Here is a 23,884-nt window from a genome sequence, read left to right on the forward strand (position 1 = left end):
ATGACTATAAACTACAAGAAATGTTGTTGTTTTCATGAAATACTGTACCTTATTAAATGTATCCTATCCGGAGACCCTAGCTGTGCTTCGACCTGGAATATGCTATATGCCTGCTGTATCGAGTTGGAATTTACGAGTTTCTAAAACAATACGACCGTTTCAAAGATACGAGGCAATAGTCGTTCTCTGTTCCCTAGTCCTTAGTCTGTCCGTCGGGCAAGTTTAGCAGGCATAGTAATTGCCACTCCAACAGCAAGCTGCTGATAGGTTTCGATTCAACATGACGTCAGAAGGCTCGTAATAAGGCTAGCTCGTGCGCTTTCAGAGGTACGGATACTGAAGCTTGGACTAAAGAGTGCATCATACTCGAAGAATAGAAGGATTATGATAGAATCGACAAGAAATTGAACAGATTTTTATCATATTTCTGTTAACTTTCGGCTTTGCCAATAATTATTCGGCTGTGTGGCAGTTATGTATTCGTGCGTAATTGTAGTGGCATGATGCCTTGTTCAGATTCACAAAATCATTAGCCTACTATCGCACCTCTTGGCTCATATTGATGGACAAGCGGAGGCCTTGCTGCTCTCAAGTTTGCATTCTTGCTTGTGAAATGTATTCACTTTGTTAAGTTATTTGTTCGTTTTCGTTTTTTGATACCATTTTTTATAGCCAAGTTTTGTTCTGTCCATGCAAGAGGAATGCAATAATATTTGAGCTCAAGGGATATGATGATGCTAGCTCACTGTTGAGAGATTCGTCTGGATGAGCTGCATGCTCTGGATTGTAGGAGTGGACTAGAGCAGGGCATTCTCTAAATCAACAAAGCGACCAAGGAGACAGACACATCGCTTTGGTTTGGGACAAAAAAGAAAGACATTCACTTGGAATAGCTGGAATTATCCAAATATGGTTCACTGTGCCGGCTGCGAAAGACCTATTCTGGACAGGTTTCTACTCAATGTTCTGGACAGACCATGGCACATCAAGTGCGTACAGTGCTGTGACTGTAAATGCAATTTGACAGAAAAATGTTTTTCACGGGAAGGGAGACTGTACTGCAAAAACGACTTTTTTAGGTAAGCACACCTGGGCACACGCCATTCAATATTATGCAGAAGAGCTTTAGCTTCTACTGGGTATCCAATTAAGCAGAACTATGCAAATGAACAACAGATTATGTGAAATGCAAGTTTTATAATTATACAATTCTATTGCAAGATAGTTTTTTTGCAACAGGGGTATATGCCTACTGTCAATCTTGTTTAATCTATCCTCATGAGCGACATAAATTGAACAAACCAGAGGCAGGATACCCAGATTATGAGTGGTAATCCACCAAAAACTGATACATTATAAGCATATATCACCATGTTCTGTGACGGATTTAAGAAAAACGTCCTTTCTTTACAAGGAAAGGCTGTCAAACAAGCCGCGGGGATTAAAATTATGCCAGGATTCTAGACGGAAGTGTATTCTGCGTTCAATCAGTCGGCGCACACCCGTTTGTTTGCTGAGACTAGTGAAAACGTGATAAGTGGATTTAAATAATAAACCATCTTGAGAAAACCCACACTGCAATCACAAACATGCGTTTGTTAACTATTTAAATACACAACTATTTACATAAATATAGGCTACATTGCAACATTGAACATTTAACTGTGTCTTTGTTATTTTCAAGCATTAAATAGGATGTATTTCAATAATGGACAGTTTTTTTTATGCATGTTTGACTTCTCTCCATGCAATAACCTAATAATAAACGGCGTGGCCTTTCTTGAATTATAGTTTTAGGTAGCCTAATAATAGTTCTATATCACGTAAACCTAGGCCTAAATATAAGATACATTTATATTTATTTATAAAAATGTATTTAGCCTAAAAAACATAATTATTATCTTATATTTATGGTTGTTAAATAACTGGTTGAAACTAGTGCAGGCCCAACATCAGTGTAGCCTGTAATTTCCAGATTCACAAACAAACTTGAAAAGAAAAAGCCTACGACATTGATATATAGTTATATTCACTTGGAATCTCATCAAAAATATATTAAGCATCAAAATACTGAAAATTAAATATTTTGTGTCATGAAAAACGCGTATCCCTTCGTGTACACATCTATAATGTTGCCAAAAATGTTTTCATGTTATTGATAATCTGATGTGAATATTTGCTGTGGATATTTGCTGCTACACTGTCAGCCCTGCTTTGTTTAATCAATGATGGTATTTATTTTTTGCTTTCTTTCTTTTAGGAGATTTGGCACAAAGTGTGGAGGTTGCGCCCAGGGAATCTCGCCCAACGATTTGGTTCGAAGAGCAAAGAGCAAAGTGTTTCACCTGAACTGTTTCACGTGCATGATGTGTAACAAACAGCTATCCACTGGAGAGGAAATGTACATTTTAGATGAATTTAAGTTTGTTTGTAAAGAGGACTACCTAAGCAACAGCAACGGAAAGGACACAACCCTCCTCTCAGGTATGGAACATGACTTGAACCAAATCCCAATTTTCAACCATATAATTATATATATTATATAATTATATAGCTTCTTGTGAATCATTATTTTCTGCTTTTTGCTATTGTTTTATATTCCATTTATAAACAAATATTATAATTTTTTTTTTTGGGGGGGGGGGGGCGAAAATAGTTATGATAACAGTATCCTGATAGGTTTAATAACAGTACAAATCTAAACAATGACGTTGATGACGATTAAAATATTATTATAAGGATTACAATTGATTGTTAATTCATGTTATCATCACCAATAATAATGTCTTAAAGTAGTTGGCTAATATGTCTAGTGCATAATACTAATAATAACAATATTAATAGGCCTAATAATAGCCTAATAATACCCTAATGATATGGTATTCTTGTCGATTATTTTTTGTATATTCGTTCATGAATAAGCTATAAAGACATTTCATTTCGTGTTTCTTCCATCTCACAGTCACGACCTGCAGTGACCCAAGTCTATCTCCAGATTCCCAAGACCCCCAGGATGATGGTAAAGATTCGGAAATCGGGCCTTTATCCGATAAAGAGGTGGGTAGCAATGAAAACGATGAGCAGAACGTAGGGGGGAAACGACGTGGGCCTCGAACCACTATAAAAGCCAAGCAACTTGAGGTCCTCAAAGCTGCTTTCACGGCCACGCCAAAACCCACAAGACACATTCGAGAACAGCTGGCGCAGGAGACAGGTCTCAACATGAGAGTGATCCAGGTAAGAGTCCATTTCGCTTAGGTCTGTATCACATGAACAATAAAAAATATGCTTATTTTCAGTATTCTTATACGGGTCTGTGAGAAAGTACTTTCAATTCAATTGCACCTAGGTCAATAATGGCAGATGGCAAGATATGCAGATTGCTTACCACGAAAGTGGTGCAGATGCACATATTGTCATGACATCACAACGTTTTCACACCATGACCTCTAGGCTATCTATAGTCTATACATATCAATGCAAAGGTCTTTGTTTTCTCAAAGGGGGGGGGGGGGGGGGTCTCTGGTTGTTAAGTCCCTGGTATTCACAAAACATACCATAAACTGGGTTAAAGATCATTAAACATTTGACAGTTGAGCCAAGGACCCATTTAGAGGTATAGGCCTATAGGCTAATCACGTCATGGTTATTAAAAGGGCATTTCACAACATGTCATCAGATCTGGGACCTCGAGATGCTGCACACATTTCTGATGCACAAAATAGATATTTGACCGGGGCTGAAAACTCAATTTCAAACAGCTATTTCCATGTCATTTGTGGTGTGCAGGTTTGGTTCCAAAATCGTCGGTCTAAAGAGCGGCGCATGAAGCAGCTGAGTGCACTGGGGGCGAGAAGGCACTCGTTCTTCCGCAGTCCAAGGAGAATGAGAACTCTGGTGGACCGACTCGAACCCGGGGAGCTGATCCCCAACGGTCATTTCTCATACTATGGTGGTAAGGTATTTTATATTCACCATGGTCCACCCAAATAACACATTTGTGTTTAAAGATCATCAGAAATGCATTTTGACTATGAGCGCCATGCACAGGCCTTTACCTTATTTAAATTCCCAATATCACCCATAATTCACAGGTGTTTTAATGCATAAAAAAGGCAATAGGTCTAGGCTTACTGTATGAATTACATTTAAACATTCTTGGGATGAAGTAAAAAAAAGAAGAGAAAGAAATAGGCAATAGTTGTCATTGTTTTAAGTCTAATTACAATACTGTCATCCTCCAAATCACTATTATGGCAAATTAACCCTTTATACTACTGGAAATGTAATAGTTGTACTTTTTTTGTAATTTAAATGACATTTAAATGGCATTGTACCGGTACAATGCATTTTATTCTAGTTTTTATTTTCACCACACAAGCATTTCCCATAATAATTCTGGTGTATATGTTTGTAGATTATCAGAGTGAATACTATGGACCTGGAGGGAATTTTGAGTACTACACCCAAGGCCCCCCCTTGTTGCAGGCCCAGACTCCAGTGGACCTAGGCTTCTCCTCTGGCCCCGCTGGCACCCCTTTAGGGGGCATGGACCATCACCTGGCTGGGCACCACCCATCTGGTGAGGTGCAGTGCTTCACTGACATCATATCTCACCATCCAGTGGACTCGCCTAGCCCAGAGCCCAATGGACCCGGGTCAATGCACAGCATCTCCAGTGAGATGTGTGGTGTCAGCACCCCCTTCACCTCACTGTCCATCAACGGCAGTGGATACAGCAACCAACTGTCACACTCCTCCTCAGAGATGAGCGAAGGCACTGTCTGGTAGCCCACAGGACATTATATGAAGCCAAGGCTAACTATTGACTTACGAGGCAACTGAAGTCCTGAGCGAGTATCCCTTTTAATTTATATTATTTATTTATTTGTCAATTAATTTATATATAATAATATATACACATTTCATGTATTATTTGTCTCTAACTACCTTTACTGCTGTTTTGATTGTTGCAGTAGTATTTAAAGATTCACACAGTAACAGTGCAGACTCCAAAGCAGTCATATAATGGTGAATACTGTATAAGCGTTCAGCATAACTTATGCTTTTAGAGGGTCTACCATATCAGATAAAAATGATTTTTTACCTAAAGCTTTTATGATGGCTTTGGTAGTCATGCTTATTTCTCAATTTGTTTTTGTTTCTCTGCATATTTCTGTGTTTTGCCAAATCCTAGAGTTTGCCTTCAAAAGGAACACTTTAAAAAGTTGTATAATCTTTTATTTAATTGAAAATAACTTGAATTTGAAGATGAAGTCAACCTTCTAAAAATCTATGGACAATGGTTTGAGGTGGACATACAGTAGAACAGTCAACTGTTTACGTATATATTTACAGTACTTCAGGGGTTTGAATATGAGCATTGTTTGAAACCTCTTGATTCAGATGTGAACATCGTTCAAGCAACAAACCAAACTTTTGTATTTATTCTATTTATATCATGGTCATGGTTCCTCACTGTGCTAGTTTGTATTATTGTGTTTACTTTGAAGAACATTTAAAAACACAAATAGACAGTCGCCAAATAAGGATAAAAGCACAATTCGTTAGTGCTTTGCATCATCAATTGCTGAACATACTACAAGAAACATAGTAGCATTTTTAACAGAATGTGTTAAATTATAGTTAATTATATAATGAGGCTGTCTATTGTGTCCGAAAGGCTTTATTTTGTGTCTTTACATGAAAGTCCAAATGATTAAACATTGATGGTCAAATATGCTACCAGCAGCTGCTATATTCTTGAAATATCAACTCTCATATGATTATGTGACCTCTAGTGCATATTAGACCATTCACTGTATAATAAAACATGTAAAAAAAACCTGCAAGCTTTGTTAACGATTAAGGGGTGGACATTTTCAGGTTGAAAAGATGGACGCTACTGTTCTTTCTTCACTCACTTCTAACACACCTTCTGCACACTTCTTGATTTCTAAACAGTATACCTAAAGTACAGTTTACCCAACTGCCCCTAGGCCCTAGTGTTATGTTATTTAAATCCCTGACATTGGGTGTGTCTGATGTACAGAAGCCACTCACTGATTAGACTACAGTACACAGAAGTCCACATCCATGTCTACAATGCTGCTCAGCTCTCCATCATCAGATAAATTGACATGAGGATGTCTGAGCAGGTACAGGCCTTTCCTATAAGGGGATTAGAGTTTGGAAAGAGGAAGACGAAGCCTATAAATTAAGAAAATGTGATATAACGGTAGACCTACACATTTTTCAAATTCAATAAGATTTTTTAAATATGATAATGAGATCATACATGTATGAATTGGCACCAAAAAAATTGCAGGCACAACCCTGTGGCACTAATTATAGAAGTATGCCTACAACATATTAGAAACTATATTATTCATTTACCATTTATTATAACCTTCTTTACCTGCAGGGTTTACGGTGTATTATGCTGAACTACAATTAAGTCGGATAGTATTCGTCCACCCGACATTATCTGGTTTAATTATTTTAATAATCCAAAATCAATAGTCTAAACAACAACCTCCGGTTGCTTGAAGTTAAACTGTAGCAGATCTATTTCGTTATTCTATTTTTATCATTGAGTCGCCTTTTGATGACGTAGGTATTAACACGTGTGAGTTGTGAGCGCATGGAACTATGGCTGGCCACAAATCACAACAGCTCGAGGATTTATTAAATCCTCTGCCCAAGTTCACGGATCCAGGGGATGATAAATATATACACTATTTGTAATCCTCTATAAACGATTGTGATGCTCAAAAATGACCACCCTGTTAGCCAAAAGTTATCAACAGTACTGGCAACCATCCACATAGACGTGTTTGTTGTGAGGTTTTCAAACTGAGCACGGTGTAGGATGGACACCCACTGCACCAGTTCCAATAACATGATTCTGCTACTGGTGCTGCTAGCCAGCTATGATGACAATTTTAATATTTTCACTAGCTAGTATTCTTATCTCTCTAAACCTCTTATATTCATTGTCATTGCTAGGAAGTCGGCTCGATGCTGAAGATACAAATCAACATTGACATGACCTTATGGAGAGGGGCAATATCCTGTCAGTTATTCCACTTGACTTGTCTTTCTCCTGAAGAATTCTTGAACAGTAAGCTATTATTGCCAGCCACTTTGTATATTGAACAGATATGACTATAAATGTGCAGTTTTCAATCATTCAATCTCACTGTTTGGATACCTCCCAGAGACGAAAGCCAAGGTGGTAGAGGCATTTGAGGGTGGTGATGTGGTTGCCTTGAGTGGGCTCCGGAAGAAAGCAATAACTCTGCTGGAAGAGACAGACAAACGGTACCTGGGCAAGGCAACCTCTCGTAAAGACCTGCTAAAGGAGATCGAAGGTTCTGGTGAGTTGGAACATGAAGGTGTCATTTATAATAATGTTAAACATATATGTTGGATAATCAATGCAAATGACCACAGGGAAAAGGAAATAAGGAACCTGTCAAGAAAGTTGATGAGAGCTGGTAGTTTGGGTTCAAGGACTTGAAATGCATATTTTTTTCCTTCTATCCCTGGAATTGATTTGACAAGGTTGGATTAGTGAAACGATAAGGTAGTAACCATGATTTTACTTATTTAATCAGATACATGATTACCCTTAGGATACATGCTCACCCTTTTGGGGCGGCAGGTGGTTAGAGCGTTGGGCCAGTAACCGAAAGGTTGCTAGATCGAATCCCCGAGCTGACAAGGTAGAAATCTGTCGTTCTGCCCCTGAACAAGGCAGTTAACCCACTGTTCCTAGGCCGTCATTGTAAATAATAATTTGTTCTTAACTGACTTGCGTAGTTAAATAAAGGTGAAATAAAAAATTAATAAATAGGACGGGAGGAAGGAAGAATGCATTTCAAAAGCAATTTCATCAAGGCACTGCATTTGAAAATGGTCTTTTGTAGAATTCTGCCCTCTTGTGGTTCTGCAAGGGACACCTTTACATTAAGTAACTGTCCATCATTCAGTTCAAAATAAACTACTACGCCACACTGGATTCTCTTATAAGCTTGTTAATGTCTCCTATAATTATTACCATAACACATTGCTGGTGAACAAGATACCGTAGCTTTAAGATTGATGTAGGTTCCTTATTTCCAATTTAATCTATGCTCAGCTGTGTATTGTCATATAATGTGTAGATGTTTAATTACAATAAGCATGTAACATAGAATAGCTTAGGCCTACATCTTCAAGTGGGCTTTTTTTGGGGGCTATTAAATGGGGAAATTGCATTGTTGTTAATCAAGCTAATCCCTGTTTATCCAAACAAAATGCCTTGATTAAGGCAAAGATTTGCAAGTCAAACACGGGCCATGCAGCTAATCAATTTAAACTTAGAAGACAACTGATTACAGCATTAAGCTGTTGTGTACACGGCATGCACTACTATTATTCAGCTGCTGAGTGGAAGGCCATCTACAGCCTTAACTGCTTGCATTAGTTAGAAATGCTACATTTTATCGCCGTATGGTTATTAATGAACATCTGTTAGTTTTTTTCAAATGTAATATTGAATACTGGTCTTATCATTCTATTGCGATGTGGGTTTTTAGGAGAGGATGAGGACGAGGACAATGATGATGAAAACGAGGAGAAAGCTGAAGATGACAATGTTGATGATGCTGATCTGGAGGATGGAGAGGCTGAAGATGGAGAGGATGATGATGATGAAGAGATTGAGAGTGACACTGCTAAGAAGAAAAGCTTGGTATCTAAGCGGAAGGAGACAGACATCACACTTCCCTCAGAGACAGACTTACATAAGCTAACAGAGGGGATGGATCACTTTGGAGAGAGCGAAGAGGAGGATGATGATGAAGAAAGTGGCGATGAGGATGGAGAGAACGAGGAAGATGAGGATGAAGAGATGGAGGATGAAGCTGACGATTTGGGAGCTGTGATGATATTCTCTTAAGAGAAGGTGGATGAAGAGGCGGAGAAAGGGAAAGCTTGGAAAGATCTACTTGGTGTGTATTTTGATAGACCTGCTATGTGTAATATATATTCTTCTCTATGATGAACCAACTTAAGCACATATTATCATCTCTTTTTCTCAGCAGACAACCTCGTCATTATTTTATTGAATCTTCACAGCTCTTTGGGACCAGCTACTTGAGGGGCAAATTAAAATGCAGAAAGCTCTTCTGACAGCCAATAAGCTGCCACAACCACATACCTTCCCATAGTTCAAGAAGAGGGGTGGAGCAGAGTTTGCTGGAGCGTTGAAGAATAGTGAGTGCATTGTTTCTGGTTATATTTTAAACAGTACATTTTATTTTACAGCTACCAAGAATATGAAATTAATTTAACTTTGTTGATCCCCAGGGGGAAATTGAGAGAAAAAAGGGGAAATTACACAAAAACACACATTACAAAGTTTACAACCCAGTAAATGATGTGGTCATAGTACTGAATGTTTTGTCTAGACATGTTATCTCCCAGACACAGATTTAGAAAATTAGTATTGCTTGCCTGCATATGCAGTGATTGTTAGTGCGTAAAATAAGTTACTTTAAACGCAATGGCATTTGAAACATTAATTTTTAATCTTGGTGGACAAGGCTGGAGCTAGTGTTATGGTTTAGTATTTGGTGGGTAGAAAATAATTCAAACTATGTGACTAGAATCTGAAGTAGGCTTGGCTGTCGGTAAAAACATCACTACAGGAAGAATGTCATAACCAAATCATATTTTCTGTCTTTTCTTATAAGAATATCTTAATCCTTGTGTTTCCACAGTGGAATCATATGTGAAACGCTGGTTTGCCTTTCTCTCATTATTGTTTAAACCTGACAGATTTGTCGTGATTCTTCTAATACTATTTTTCTCAAGGCGTGATGGTAGTCCACCTCCCTCATGAAAATCACTCACACAATTTTATAATCAATGCCCACAGTAATAGGATTCCTCTGGCCATGGGCAATTAATACAGTTTTTCCCTTTCTTTCTCCCCGCGCTGATCTCAAAGCTACGAGACACTGGCTTCTCCTCATTTGCATATTTATTACATTGGACTCAAATCTGGCGAGTGATTGATGTGGAGCCTGCCTCCTGAATTTTTAGCGGCCCATTATTATGAAAGGGAAGGAGGGGGCTCCAACGTGCCAGTGTACTTTTGATTAAAGTTGAAGAGGACGGAATCATAAGTGTTGCTCACCTCCTTTCTTTTCCTACGCCCTGTGATTTGGAGGGCAAAGTCTCGAGGATTTGTGGCATGTTTTAATGGATGTTGACAAGATGTGGACTAACAACAGCCGAGGCAGATCTGCTCCAAAACATTTTATGCTTGGGGGGAATACTTTCTGTAGATTGGTTGGACAAGTGAAGTTATATTTTTTATTGTTATGCGGCATAACTTTGTTTTATTATTTTCCCTTTTCCACCCAGCTAATATTGAGGATTTGACTTGCACCATTATGCCATTTACACTCATACTTCCCTAATTCATAAAAAATGTGTAATCATATTTATTACTAATCGTCATTTCAGAGTTTGACAAAGACCAATGTTTAGTTTACTTCAGACAACACCATATTCATAGCATGTTTCCCTCTATCTTTACCCTCTTGGTTCCCATATCTCTGTTAGTATATTACATCTTGACAGCATGTTCTCTCTATGATGTTTTGTAAGGTCACAAAGCCCTGAACGCTCTCCAGAGTCTCCACTGGAGCTACAGGACCAACTGCTCCATCAGAACCCAGACACTAGGCCCATCTCCCTGGGCAAGACCTGGGGAGCACACAGGTCAGCACTGCCTCTCCTCCACACTCCACACCCACAGACAGCACACGTTGTACTCTGCTACATGGACCACTCTCCTGATTAACATTAAATGCTCTGGAATTCCAACCTACTTCCGGCTTTAAAGGCCCAGTGTAGTCAAACTTTTTTTTCTTCCTGTGTTTTGTATCATATTGTACAACAGCTGATGAAACTAACACTGAAAAAGTGTGAATACATTTGCTGTGTTATTTCCTGATATGGCTTGCCTGGTGACATCACCAGGCCGTATAAGTTGATATAGACCAATAACAAAGTGAGTTCAAAACCTCTCTGCCATGACCGGGAGACCCATGAGGTGGTGAAAAATTGGCCCAGCGTTGTCCGGATTAGGGGAGGGTTTGGCCGGCTGGGATGTCCTTGTACACAGCCAATCTGTAAATAGCACACCCAACTACCTCATCCCCATATTGTTATCTATCTTTTTGATTTTTTGCACCCCAGTATCTCTACTTGCACATCATCATCTGCACATCTATCACTCCAGTGTTAATGCTAAATTGTAATTATTTCGCCTCTATGGCCTATTTATTGCCTTACCTCCCTAATCTTCTACATTTGCACACACTGTACATAGATGTTTCTATTGTGTTACTGACTGTACGTTTGTTTATGTGTAACTCTGTGTTGTTGTTTGGTGAAATAAAAATAATACAAACTGAGTTAAGGTATTGTTTCTGACTGTTCTTTATCTCTTCTCTCAGGGTTTTGTGGCGTTTGACAGAAACATCCTCACCCAGGTGGAACAGGTGCTGATGGACAAGAAGAGCCTGCTTAGACACACCCAGACCAGACGCTCAGAGTACGGAGTCCTGGGCAAGCTAGAGGCCACAGCCCCCCTACCTGAGACCACCACTGCAGAGGGATATAGGATGGGTAACTTTTTGCGAAAGCAGCCTGAGAGTGTGTGTATTGACGTGTCCTCCTTTTGACTGTAAACAGGGCTCGACATTAACGCTTGTCCGCGGCAAGTAAAATTACAATATCAAACAATTTCTCTGATCAGAATTGGATCAGAATTGGATCATTTGTCCTCTGGATGCGATGTATTGCTGTTCTCCCAATTTCTGCAGAGCGCATCAAGTAGGACTGTATTGCATTGACAGGCAGGAGCAGCCTGCCAATCTTCCCTGGTTGTGAGCGTTTGAGATCAAAGCACGTAACCGTGTGTACTCATTTGTTGATATTCCATGCTAATTAGTGAGTTATTTATAGCAACGTTTTGGTCAGCAAACAGGGTTTGTACGGTCCAATGCTGTCAATAGATCTACCCTGAAACCGGAATATTCTAGCCCTACAAGTTTATACAGTGAAGGAAAAAAGTATTTGATCCCCTGCTGATTTTGTACGTTTGCCCACTGACAAAGAAATGATCAGTCTATCATTTTAATGGTAGGTTTATTTGAACAGTGAGAGACAGAATAACAACAAAAAAATCCTGAAAAACGCATGTCAAAAATGTTATAAATTGATTTGCATTTTAATGAGGGAAATAAGTATTTGACCCTCTCTCAATCAGAAAGATTTCTGGCTCCCAGGTGTCTTTTATATAGGTAACGAGCTGAGATTAGGAGCACACTCTTAAAGGGAGTCCACAGAAGCAGTCAATCATTCAGATTCCAAACTCTCCACCATGGCCAAGACCAAAGAGCTCTCCAAGGATGTCAGGGACAAGATTGTAGACCTACACAAGGCTGGAATGGGCTACCAGACCATCACCAAGCAGCTTGGTGAGAAGGTGACAACAGTTGGTGCGATTATTCGCAAATGGAAGAAACACAAAAGAACTGTCAATCTCCCTCGGCCTGGGGCTCCATGCAAGATCTCACCTCGTGGAGTTGCAATGATCATGAGAACGGTGAGGAATCGGCCCAGAACTACACGGGAGGATCTTGTCAATGATCTCAAGGCAGCTGGGACCATAGTCACCAAGAAAACAATTGGTAACACACTACGCCGTGAAGGACTGAAATCCTGCAGCACCCGCAAGGTCCCCCTGCTCAAGAAAGCACATATACATGCCCGTCTGAAGTTTGCCAATGAACATCTGAATGATTCAGAGGACAACTGGGTGAAAGTGTTGTGGTCAGATGAGACCAAAATGGAGCTCTTTGGCATCAACTCAACTCGCCGTGTTTGGAGGAGGAGGAATGCTGCCTATGACCCCAAGAACACCATCCCCACTGTCAAACATGGAGGTGGAAACCTTATGCTTTGGGGGTGTTTTTCTGCTAAGGGGACAGGACAACTTTACCGCATAAAAGGGACGATGGACGGGGCCATGTACCGTCAAATCTTGGGTGAGAACCTCCTTCCCTCAGCCAGGGCATTGAAAATGGGTCGTGGATGGGTATTCCAGCATGACAATGACCCAAAACAAACGGCCAAGGCAACAAAGGAGTGGCTCAAAAAGAAGCACATTAAGGTCCTGGAGTGGCCTAGCCAGTCTCCAGACCTTAATCCCATAGAAAATATGTGGAGGGAGCTGAAGGTTCGAGTTGCCAAACGTCAGCCTCGAAACCTTAATGACTTGGAGAAGATCTGCAAAGAGGAGTGGGACAAATCCCTCCTGAGATGTGTGCAAACCTGGTGGCCAACTACAAGAAACGTCTGACCTCTGTGATTGCCAACAAGGGTTTTGCAGAGGGGTCAAATACTTATTTCCCTCATTAAAAGGCAAATCATTTTATAACATTTTTGACATGCATTTTTTGGGATTTTTTGTTGTTATTCTGTCTCTCACTGTTCAAATAAACCTACCATTAAAATTATAGACTGATCATTTCTTTGTCAGTGGGCAAACGTACAAAATCAGCAGGGTATCAAATACTTGTTTCCCTCACTGTATATTAACATGCCTTAGTTACCTTGCTTTGAAATAGCCTACTTTAGCCATTTGATCCCTGATTCAATTAGTACATTTATTTTTATATAGACGAAAAGTTTTTAGTTGTATTTGTAATCTAATGTTGCAATATTTTATAGGCTATGAAGGGTGGCCAACCATCCTCCAGAAGAGCCTTAAAAGGGAAGTGTTGTATTTTGAGACAGGCTTGAATATACAGAGAAGCCAATAGACAGAGGATAGCCTACATTTTTGTCTCATGGTAATTGGCCTAATAACTAATTTTAGTTTGTAAAGTGGTTCCTTGGGTCATACAACACAATTTTCAGTTCCCTTTTTTTTTGGGGGGGGGGGGGGGGGGGCGTGACTTTTGGACAAGTAAAAAATCTGTCCTGCTAGTTAATATCAAGCACTGGTAACCTTTTACCATACTAGTGAGAACTCACCCCCCTAAACTTAACTGTGCAAGAAGCACTTTAGTTAAAGACCCAGTGCAGTCAAAGACAGGAGTTTCCTGTGTTTTATATACATTTCCACAATATGAGATTGGAATAATACTGTGACATTGTGAAAATGATGATAATTCCATTTTAGTGTAAGAGCTGTTTGAAAAGACCACCTGAAATTTCAGCCTGTTTTGGTGGGATGGAGTTTTGGCCTGCCTGGTGACATCACCAGGCTGTAAAATTAGCTAATAGATCAATAAGAAAGAGCGTTCCAGACCACTCTGCCAATAACAGCTAGTTTTCAGTTATCCCTTCCCCACTCAGACCATTCCCAGACAGTCCTAGCATAATTCTTGCTTGAGAAATTGCTAAGAAGTTAAACTCACCAGAAGTGAGCGGGTGGAGCAAGCAGAGCGAGGCGGGTGGAAAGAATGGGACAGGCAGAGCAGTGACTGTATGCTAGCAGGATAGTCCATATCACCAATAATCTTTGCTGAGAGCAATGTTGTGTTTCCAAAAGTGGATGAATTGGCCTAATTTAGCATGTAGACCAGGCTGGAGAGACCCACTGGAGGCCTGGTCCTGGGAGGAGGCACAGGGTAGACCCGGCTGGAGAGACCCCCTGGAGGCCTGGTCCGAGGAGGAGGCACAGGATAAACCGGGCTGTGGGGGAGCACTGGAGTTCTGGTCCTTAGCCTTGACACACTTACTCCAGGCTGAATGCCCACTGGAGGCCCAGGGTGAGTCCTGGCCCAGGACTCACCCCCCTCAACCCTTAGCTAGCTCTTCCAATTCAAATGAGCTAAAAAAAAAATGTAATAATGTGTAAGGTGTGTCGTCGTAATGAAACCAAGGTGCAGCGGAGGACGTGTGTTCATCTTGAAATTTAATTAGAAAAAGAGAACACTACAAAAATGAACAAAAGACGACAGCAAAACAGTCCTGTTAGGAAATACTCTAAACAGAAACAATCACCCACAAAAACCCAAAGGAAAACCAGGCTACTTATGTGTGACTCCCAATCAGCAACAACGAACTACAGCTGTGCCTGATTGGGAGCCACACACGGCCCAAAACAAAGAAATACAAAAACAGAGAAAAATGAACATAGAACGCCCACCTAATGTAACACCCTGGCCTAACCAAAATAAAGAACAAAAACCCCTCTCTATGGCCAGGGCGTTACAGTACACCCCCCCCCCCCCCCCCAAAGGTGCTGAACCTGACTCTGAAGGGGAGGGTCCGGGTGGGCCTTCTTACGGCGCCGGCTAGGATAGACCCGGCTGGAGAGACCCACTGGAGGCCTGGTCCGAGGAGGAGGCACAGGATAAACCGGGCTGTGGGGGAGCACTGGAGTTCTGGTCCTTAGCCTTGACACCCTTACTCCAGGCTGAATGCCCACTTTGGCCCGGCACGGGCGGAGAGCAGGCATTGGGCGAACTGAGCCCTCCAGCGCCCTGGAGACACAGTGCGCAGAGCCGGCGCAGGATAGCCTGGACCGAAACGGCGCACCGGAGACCAGACACGCTGAGCTGGCACAATCCGTCCTGGCTCGATGCCCACTCTCGCATGGCACTTGCGGGGGGCTGGCATGTAGCGCTCCGGGCTATCAACGCGTACTGGGGACACCGTGCGCTTTACCGCATAACACGGTGCCTGACCAGTACTGCACTGCCTCCTGTAAGCACGGGGAGTTGGCTCAGGTCTCCAACCTGACTCTGCCACACTCCCCGTGTGCCCCCCCCCCCCCCCCCCAAAAGAAATGTTGGGGCTGCCTCTCGTGCCTGCTGCGCTCCCTTTCCTCATACCAGCGCCTCTCAGCTCTCGCCGCCTCGATCTCCCACTGCGGGCGACGATAATCCCCAGCTTGAGCCCATGGTCCTTTACCGTCCAGGATTTCCTCCCAAGTCCACGATTCCAGATAGCTCCTCTCCTGGTTCTTCTCCTTGCGCTGCTCCTTCCTCCGCTGCTCGGTCCGTTTTTTGGTGGGTGATTCTGTAACGACCGTCGTCTGTGGAAGTAGGGGACCAAAGCGCAGTGTGATGAGTGTTCATATTCAATATTTAATTAATAGAAACACTTTAAACAAAACACGAAAATGAACGACAGCCTACAGTTCTGCTAGGTACAAAACTAAACAGAAACAATCACCCACAAAAACCCAAAGGAAAACCAGGCTACTTATGTGTGACTCCCAATCAGCAACAACGAACTACAGCTGTGCCTGATTGGGAGCCACACACGGCCCAAAACAAAGAAATACAAAAACATAGAAAAATGAACATAGAACGCCCACCCAATGTAACACCCTGGCCTAACCAAAATAAAGAACAAAAACCCCTTTCTATGGCCAGGGCGTTACATAATGACAACATTAAAATAAAAATGTTTGACTGCAGCGCCAGCGATAAAACGCAAAAATAGAGACACGTTCTAATTGAGCGAGACGTAAAAGCGGACAACCCGCCCGCCCTACTTCGGTTGGGTCATAATAATTCAAAACAATGCATTCTAAAATAAATCACACACATGCCTCATACGTTCGCCTTTGGTGAGTTTAGGCCATAAGGTACTTCATTGTTACCCAGAAATGATTTAATATTGAGATAAAAACAGCTGCATTGGCCCTTTTTAAGAATATATTTCTGGTGGGAGCTTTCACCATGAAACCCCTCTTCAGTCAGATTCCTTCTAGTTTGTTAAGCATTCATCTGTTACAGCATTAACTGAGTGAGATACGTTAAGCTCTGTATCTTAACTTAATCTAGTCAGCAAATGCAGCATCTGAACTTTATTAACCTGAAATGTAGGCAATGTCACGGCCCAAAATGATTTCAAGCAAGGAGCATTTGTAGGTTGTTAAATACATTACGGGAGATAGAGGGGTTGTTTCAGCAGTTTTAGATTAGGACCCGCGCAGCTCAGCCATCCCTCTTCCTCCTCCAGAGGTGCCACTTTATCTGGAGAGCAGCCTGTTTATCTGGGGTGCTACATCTGGAGTTTATGGCTTCACCTCCTGCATCGCTACATGACAGAGAGCTTTCTCTCTCCCCCTCTCTACCTCGTTCTCACCCCCCCCCCCCCTCCTCTTCCTCTCTCTTCTCTCTCAGGGGACAGAGCAGCTGCTGAAAGCTAACACACGTCTGAAAGACCTGGACGAGGAGATCTTTGATGATGATGATTTCTTTCACAAGGTAAATATCAACCCTTCTGCATGAAACAATCATCACACAAGGGCTGAAGCATTCCTAAAAATATCTATTATTTGATACCATACTTCCATTTTGTTACAAAAGTGGACGCGTAATACAGGCAGCATATAAGGAGTAAGCGATGCTGTGCTCTTGGGAATGGTGCCTGGATCTGCATTGTGTCGCGTGAACTACCAAGACTCCCCCTTCTTATTATAGTTGGTCCTTCAGAGGACACCGTCCTGTCATTCCAGTCTCCCCCAGTCTGAGGGCTCCGGAAGTGTAGCTCAGAGCCTTTCCCTGTGGGACTAAGCCTGCTCCAGTAATACTCCAGTAATACATGGTTTTAATGTGGTTAACCTCGCACAGCAGGCCAGAGCCAGACTGATCTTTGCATCCACCGAAACCTTTTTAGTCAGCAACTCTGTGCATGCCATAAATCACTGTTGTGCGTTTGTGTGTGTGATGCTGACTCCTATAGTACTGTAATGGCTCTCTCTACAGCGCTCAGTACAGCTGAGGCGTAGTCATTAACCATGTCTGTGAACAGAGCGATCACTCCCACACTGGATTAGAGTCATTATGTAGCACCAATGGAGCTTTAACAGTTACATTCACCAAGGAACTGCAAGATATGCACATTCCTAACCTACGTCCTGATCAAGGATGAGGAAAGCTATGGGGACATGCACACTGTAGTGTGCATTTTGTGTTGCTGGTGACTTGGTAGTAGTGCCCATTCTCGCTATCTTTCCCCTGTCTCAGAGCCTGGAAGCTGGCCATACAGAGAGAGAGCCCCATAGAGGGAGAGCCAGAGGGGTTAATTGGGGACATTAATGAAGATTCTCTCTCTCCTGATAGGGGTCAGGGAGAGGGCTGTATGGTGGCCGATTTTTAAAACCAAATGGTCCAGTCAGTCAAGACGAGACGTTATTTTCTCTGGGGGGAACACAAAGGAACAGGGCTGAGTAATGAAACTACTCCCTGTAATGTGGGGCTGTGTGGGGTTATGTGTAGTCAGAGTCAGTTGTGTGAATGGAGTGTGAATCAATAAGAACTGTCCTCATTAAGATGTTGTACTGTGAGGTCCAGTGCTGATGATCCTCTGGGGTCCTGGCACTGTGTTACTCTTCTAACTGATGCCCAGCGGTGGTTCATTCTGGCAGAGCCTGGCTGGTCTGGGCCTAGGTTCTGTGGTTGGCTGCTAGGCTGACGCTGTTGAAGAAGTCCAGGTTAAGTGAGTGGATTTGCTGCTAGGGCAGAGAGGAGGAGGGGGAGAGAGGGAGCTCTGTACTCTGGTGAATGAGCAGGGGGGATAAATATATCTACACACACACCCACACACATATGCGCACAGACAGACGAAACACTAAGTCTCCCCTTTTGGTCTCTTTCCGCCCGCTCACCTTATTCTGTTTAAAACAGCTTCTGCGGGTGCTTATTGAACACAAGACAAGTGCTGCAGACCCCAACGACCAGGTGGCTATGGGGAGGTGAGTGATATGTGTGTGTGCATGCGTCTGTGTGTGTGGTGCTGAGATCTGGGGTTACCCCTCTAGGCTTTGTCTGATAGGGGACCTCTCGTCCTCTCCTCTCCTACTCTTCCAGACAATGGCTAGCCATTCAGAAGCTTCGCAATAAGTTCGAAAAGAAAGTGGCCAACAAGGCAAGCAAGCGCCGCAAAGTCAGTTGAATGGAGGGAACAGCGAAGGTATATAGTGAGGAAATATTGATTCACTAGAATATTTCCTTTTCTCCACATTAAAACTCTGACAATAATTGAGTGCCCTTGTTTCCATGTACGTCTTGTTCCATTTATGTCCGTTAGCAGTATTAAGTGTAGTAGGTCTGTTTTTAGCATCCACTGCAGAACAATCTGTGTTTCTCTGTCCGTGGAGGCCCCAATGACAGCATGTATTACCCTAAAAACAAATAGATTTCACCTCCTCTAATGCTGATTTATCTATAGTCCTTTCAGTTATTTCAATTATCTTTTTATAGAAAATGTCCCCAATCTGTTAATGTAAATTCCATATATATATATATGGAATTTACATTAACAGATGGGGACATTTTCTATAAAAAGATAATATATATATATATATATATATATATATATATATATATATATATATATATATGTGTATATATATGTATGTATATATAAAATATATATATAAAATTGCAATTACGTTATTTGTTTTCTCCATTTATTGTAAGTGGAAAGGTCTGCCTTTTATTTGGGGCCTTTTGTGCCCGTTGTATTTCTCTGTGTTTATCAGGCACACTGAACTAACACATGGACTCATACTCACATTTATTAACGGACAAACCACAGTTACACATATGTACATTGCATTAACCTTTTAGTCATTTAGCAGACACTCTAATCCAGAGTGATTTACAACATAATTGAAATATTTTTGATGATGTTTGTTCTTGCATGCGTATCTGTCTAGGTTCCACATCCACAGTAAACTGGTGAACATCATGGCCCCCATCGACCTCAGCTCCATGAATGATGACGCACGGCGAGTCTCTTATTGTTCACGCATTACACGAGTAAAGGCAGCATTCTTCACTGACATGCCAATATTGACCTGTTCTTCAACCTATCACCTCCTCTATCTTGGGGTTGGAAGTCACAGAGCTCAGTGTTCCTCTGTCCTGTCTTCTTGTCACAGCCATCTGACACACTCACTACAGCCTCACTCACAAACCTGGAATGGCTGTCCCTATAACGGCTACCCTCCCATAAATCCCTGAATGCTGCTTTGCTCGCCTGCTCTCCTGCACTCGCACACAGACGTTGTTCCCCTTTTAGCCTTTTTGTTGCCATCGCCTGTAGTTGGTCAGTGTGATTTCTAAATGAGATGAACAGGTTCTTCAGTTGTAATGTATAGACTGCTGATTGTCCTATTATGTGAGTTTACAAATGCCGTAGTAGGAGTGTTGTAGTCTTCCATTTGCTAGTGAGCCCATATTGATTCCAAGCACACACTGGAGACAGAGGACAGTAGATGTCTAGTCCCCTGACTGTCCTCCTTAGCTGTCCTCGTCCAGTACATACTGTAGGTAGGTAGGGTAGTGCAGGCTGAGGTTGTGTTTACTGTGAGATGACAGGTATTTTAAACACGGTAATAACTGACCAATGGCGTGACCTTGCCCTGCTGTATGTACAGCCCACCTCATTTCCATAGCAATTAATGGCCTACAGTAATAATGGTGATGTATGGCCGTTGCATCAGGCTGGTCACTGACCTTTCTCAGAGAGACACACTGGGTGACCTTTTGGAATGAATGCCCCAGCACAACCCTCCTCACCCTCTATATCACCCTCCCTCCCGGCCCTCTTATCTCTCTCCCCCACCGCCGTATCTCAACGTTGCGCTGGCTTCACGGATGCAGCCCGCAATGCTCCACTGGCTCCATGAATGTTAATGTGAGGGGGGAGGGGGGCTGTCACAGACAGGTCCCACATACAATGCAGGATCTAAACGCTGTTTGTTTATTAATAAAGGTAGGTGGTGGAGCTGATGAGTGAGTGGGCTCTTTTTATTTTATACTGACTTTTTCTGGCCCTGCACCCACTAAATGATGTGCATTTGATCACTCTTGACACACACATGCAAGTGTCATGCATATATTTCATGCACATTGCACACCTGTGCACATTTAAGTCCTCTAGAAGGTATTTAGACATTCATCATGGCACATTTCTGCATGTAATATATAGGAGATGCAATTTGAGGCAGGCTGCACCTCCAACCACACTTCAGCTCCCCTGTTCCTCGTCTCTCGTCTTCTCTCCCTTGCACACAGACACACACAGAGACACACACACAGAGACACACAGTCAGTCAGTCCTATTTTAGGCTGGGTTCTGAGCCTCTCCTCCTCCCTGTCTTCCCGGCGCTCCTCAGTATTCCCCAGCTGATATTTACCGAGCTCAGGCAGAATGAGAATTTATGCATTATGTGGTGATGATCAGAATGTATTGTAATCCTTGACCCTGGTGGCGCATTTCAAATGAGGATTGGGGATTAAGCCCCTGTGGCTGGCTGACAGACACGTTGGCTCCCTGCCCCCTGAGAGCAACACAAGGCTCCTCTTTAACACAACACATTACACAGATACTGGGACCCTGCACTGACTGTTATGCCGTAGTGCACACACAGATTTGTAGTAGGTTATAATCTGTATAGCATGCTATTGTAGGAGTGGTTACTTCTCTACCCTGGCCAACACAAACTATAGGTTGTTTGACACCACTGCAGTAAAGCGCAGTGCAGTGTGGGAGAAATGGTTGTCCCATTCATGTTCTGCAGTGATGTCTCAGGGACTCTACCTCTAGGCTACCTATAGTTGGTCGGGTCCTTTGCCTTTTCCCATGGAAGTGGACCCACAGCAGTTCTGGCATGACTGGCTGCATTCAGATCAGAGCAGCACAGGTCAACTGGCTCCCTTGATTCTCTAATAATCTCAACACAATTAACGGAGACATGTCATTTCTGGTGGCATCACATACTGCCATCTAGTGTCTATTCCATATGCAGACAGACGCACACAGGCTTCACATGCTGTACATTTGTATGTAAATGCTGAACATTATGTTTTATGGATGTAGAAAACAGTTGTGGTCTATGTGCAGACAGTCGTACACAAACAAAACTAGCCCTGTCTCAAAATTAGGCTCTATTGGCCTATCTATCTGAGTAGAGCCACTTTAGCTGGAACATTTGACTGATTGAAATGACTGAGCTGGTCAGGGAAGGAGGAGGCAGCCCAGCAAGATGTAGATTGAGAGCAGCTGGGGCCTTTCCCTGATTCCCTCCCTGCCTGCCTGTGTTGGTCTGCTTTTTGTCATAGACAGGCCTGTCACAGACAGTGACAGACACTTGTGTTCAGGCCGTAATCAGACGGCACTGGGCTCCGTAAAGACCCTGCTCTGTCTCATCTGGCCTATTGCATATACCTCCCTAATTGGAATCCTGCAACTGGGTCACTGGCATTATCTCTCAAGTACCGTCAAGTCATTGAGACGCATGAATGTGGAATTATTCCTGCTCCCGATGCATGATTGAGACCTCTCCTTCTTTTCTGTCTCATCCCTCTGTCATCTGCTGATTTCCTCTTCTGTCACATTAAAATGTTAAGTCTGTGGCGAAAGCCAGGTTTGATCATAATTTTGCCATGCTTCTTGTTTTTGAAAAAAGTGATGTTTAATAGGTTTTTCTCCTTGATGGTGTAGGACTGAGTTGTATCGCTCACTATTCGGGAAGAACACATTGTGCTCCCGAGTGGCGCAGTGGTCTAAGGCACTGCATCTTAGTGCAAGAGGCGTCACTACAGTCCCTGGTTCGAATCCAGGCTGTATCACATCTGGCCGTGATTGGGAGTCCCATACGGAGGTCGCACAATTGGCCCAGCGTCGTCCGGGTTTGGCCGGGGTAAGCTGTCATTGTAAATAAGAATGTGTTCTTAACTGACTTGCCATGTTAAATAAAAAATACAAAAAATAAAATTTACTGAAGGTGCAATACGGGAGTGACATGCTCTGAGCTAGTAGGAGAGATGCACAGCAGAACAGAAGGCAGAACCCAGGAGATAAACACATGCCTCTTCCTGTGGTCTGGTCCTCTCCTCTAAAGGCTTATGAACAGCACCAGTCTAGATGTTAGTTCAGAATGGACCTGACTGGTTTGGAATCTGCCTCATTGACTTCAAGATACGGTTTTCTTCATTAGGTTTAAAGATGTGATTTTGATACTATCAGATTTTTTTATTTTTTTTGCCAAGTTGCAACAAACACTCAAACTCTCTCTCTTGTTGTGATGTTTGTTTTGTCCTATATTTATATTGTATTTATTTTAATCCCAGGCCCCCGTCCCCGCAGGAGGCCTTTTGCCTTTTGGTAGGTCGTCATTGTAAATAAGAATTTGTTCTTAACTGACTTGCCTGGTTAAATAAAGGTTAAATAAAAATAAATCTATAAAAAGTTGTTTCTATTATCCCCGTTTTATGTCTGTCCGGTGATTTTGTCTGCTGACCAATGGAGGGAAATTAACCCCCCCAGAGTAGGTTGGTGATTAAATGTATTGTTGTTTTTAAACTTATTGTGTGGGAAAAAAACACTTACAAACCTAACAAGCAGCCATGCCAAACCTAACAAAGCAATTCCTCGTAACTTTCTCCAAACAATCCTGTTCTCTCCGCTCCAGTAGAAGTAGTGGAGGAAGGGTCTGATGCTGCAGTTTGTCAGTGATTAGCGCTGGAATTAGCCAGCCTAGCGTGCCTCTACAAATGAGCAAAGCCCTCTGGGAGACCGGAGAGGCCAGGCAAGGCGCATTTCCAATTATACCACCAAATGACTCATTTTCTTATTGGGTCTCCCGTAATTGTGATGGGTATTGGGTGTATGCAACTCAATTTGTCTTACATATTTGTTGGTAGGATGGTAATAGAGTTGATGGAGCCAAGGGGACGATATGAAAGTGAGACAGGAAAAAAACTAAAGGGATGAGATGGATTCCTCACTATTTGTTTGATTCGTCTCATCCCTCTTAAAACGGTTGAAGTTTAAAAGCCCA

At 42.3% G+C, this 23,884-nt stretch overlaps 2 protein-coding genes across 2 annotated transcripts; both read left to right on the top strand.

Annotated features, from left to right (window-relative positions):
- Positions 1-324: 324 nt before the first annotated feature.
- Positions 325-5,748, top strand: LOC106568084 (LIM/homeobox protein Lhx1). Its single transcript, XM_014138094.2, has 5 exons — positions 325-1,079; positions 2,261-2,484; positions 2,963-3,237; positions 3,790-3,955; positions 4,418-5,748. Exons 1-5 carry the CDS (start codon positions 910-912, stop codon positions 4,789-4,791), a joined length of 1,209 nt encoding a protein of 402 aa, XP_013993569.1. The 5' UTR covers positions 325-909; the 3' UTR covers positions 4,792-5,748.
- Positions 5,749-7,020: 1,272 nt separating this feature from the next.
- On the top strand, positions 7,021-22,991 carry LOC106568108 (protein AATF). The gene is given in 13 exon segments (XM_082959747.1): positions 7,021-7,075; positions 7,125-7,379; positions 8,583-8,996; positions 9,124-9,261; positions 10,663-10,686; positions 10,689-10,825; positions 11,517-11,688; positions 17,221-17,297; positions 18,720-18,787; positions 18,903-18,980; positions 19,751-19,825; positions 22,546-22,605; positions 22,946-22,991. Coding segments are annotated over 13 exon segments (1,599 nt in total).
- Positions 22,992-23,884: the final 893 nt, after the last annotated feature.

Source organism: Salmo salar, chromosome 13, assembly GCF_965601325.2.
Source record: "Salmo salar chromosome 13, fSalSal1, whole genome shotgun sequence".
Taxonomy (NCBI): domain Eukaryota; kingdom Metazoa; phylum Chordata; class Actinopteri; order Salmoniformes; family Salmonidae; genus Salmo; species Salmo salar.

Bases quoted from the DNA above. Each gene is read 5' to 3' on its own strand.
- LOC106568084 (XM_014138094.2), top strand. From the start codon at position 910: ATGGTTCACTGTGCCGGCTGCGAAAGACCTATTCTGGACAGGTTTCTA. The intron at 1,080-2,260 runs GTAAGCACACCT...TCTTTCTTTTAG, and splicing joins TGCAAAAACGACTTTTTTAG to GAGATTTGGCACAAAGTGTG. The intron at 3,956-4,417 runs GTAAGGTATTTT...ATATGTTTGTAG, and splicing joins TCATTTCTCATACTATGGTG to ATTATCAGAGTGAATACTAT.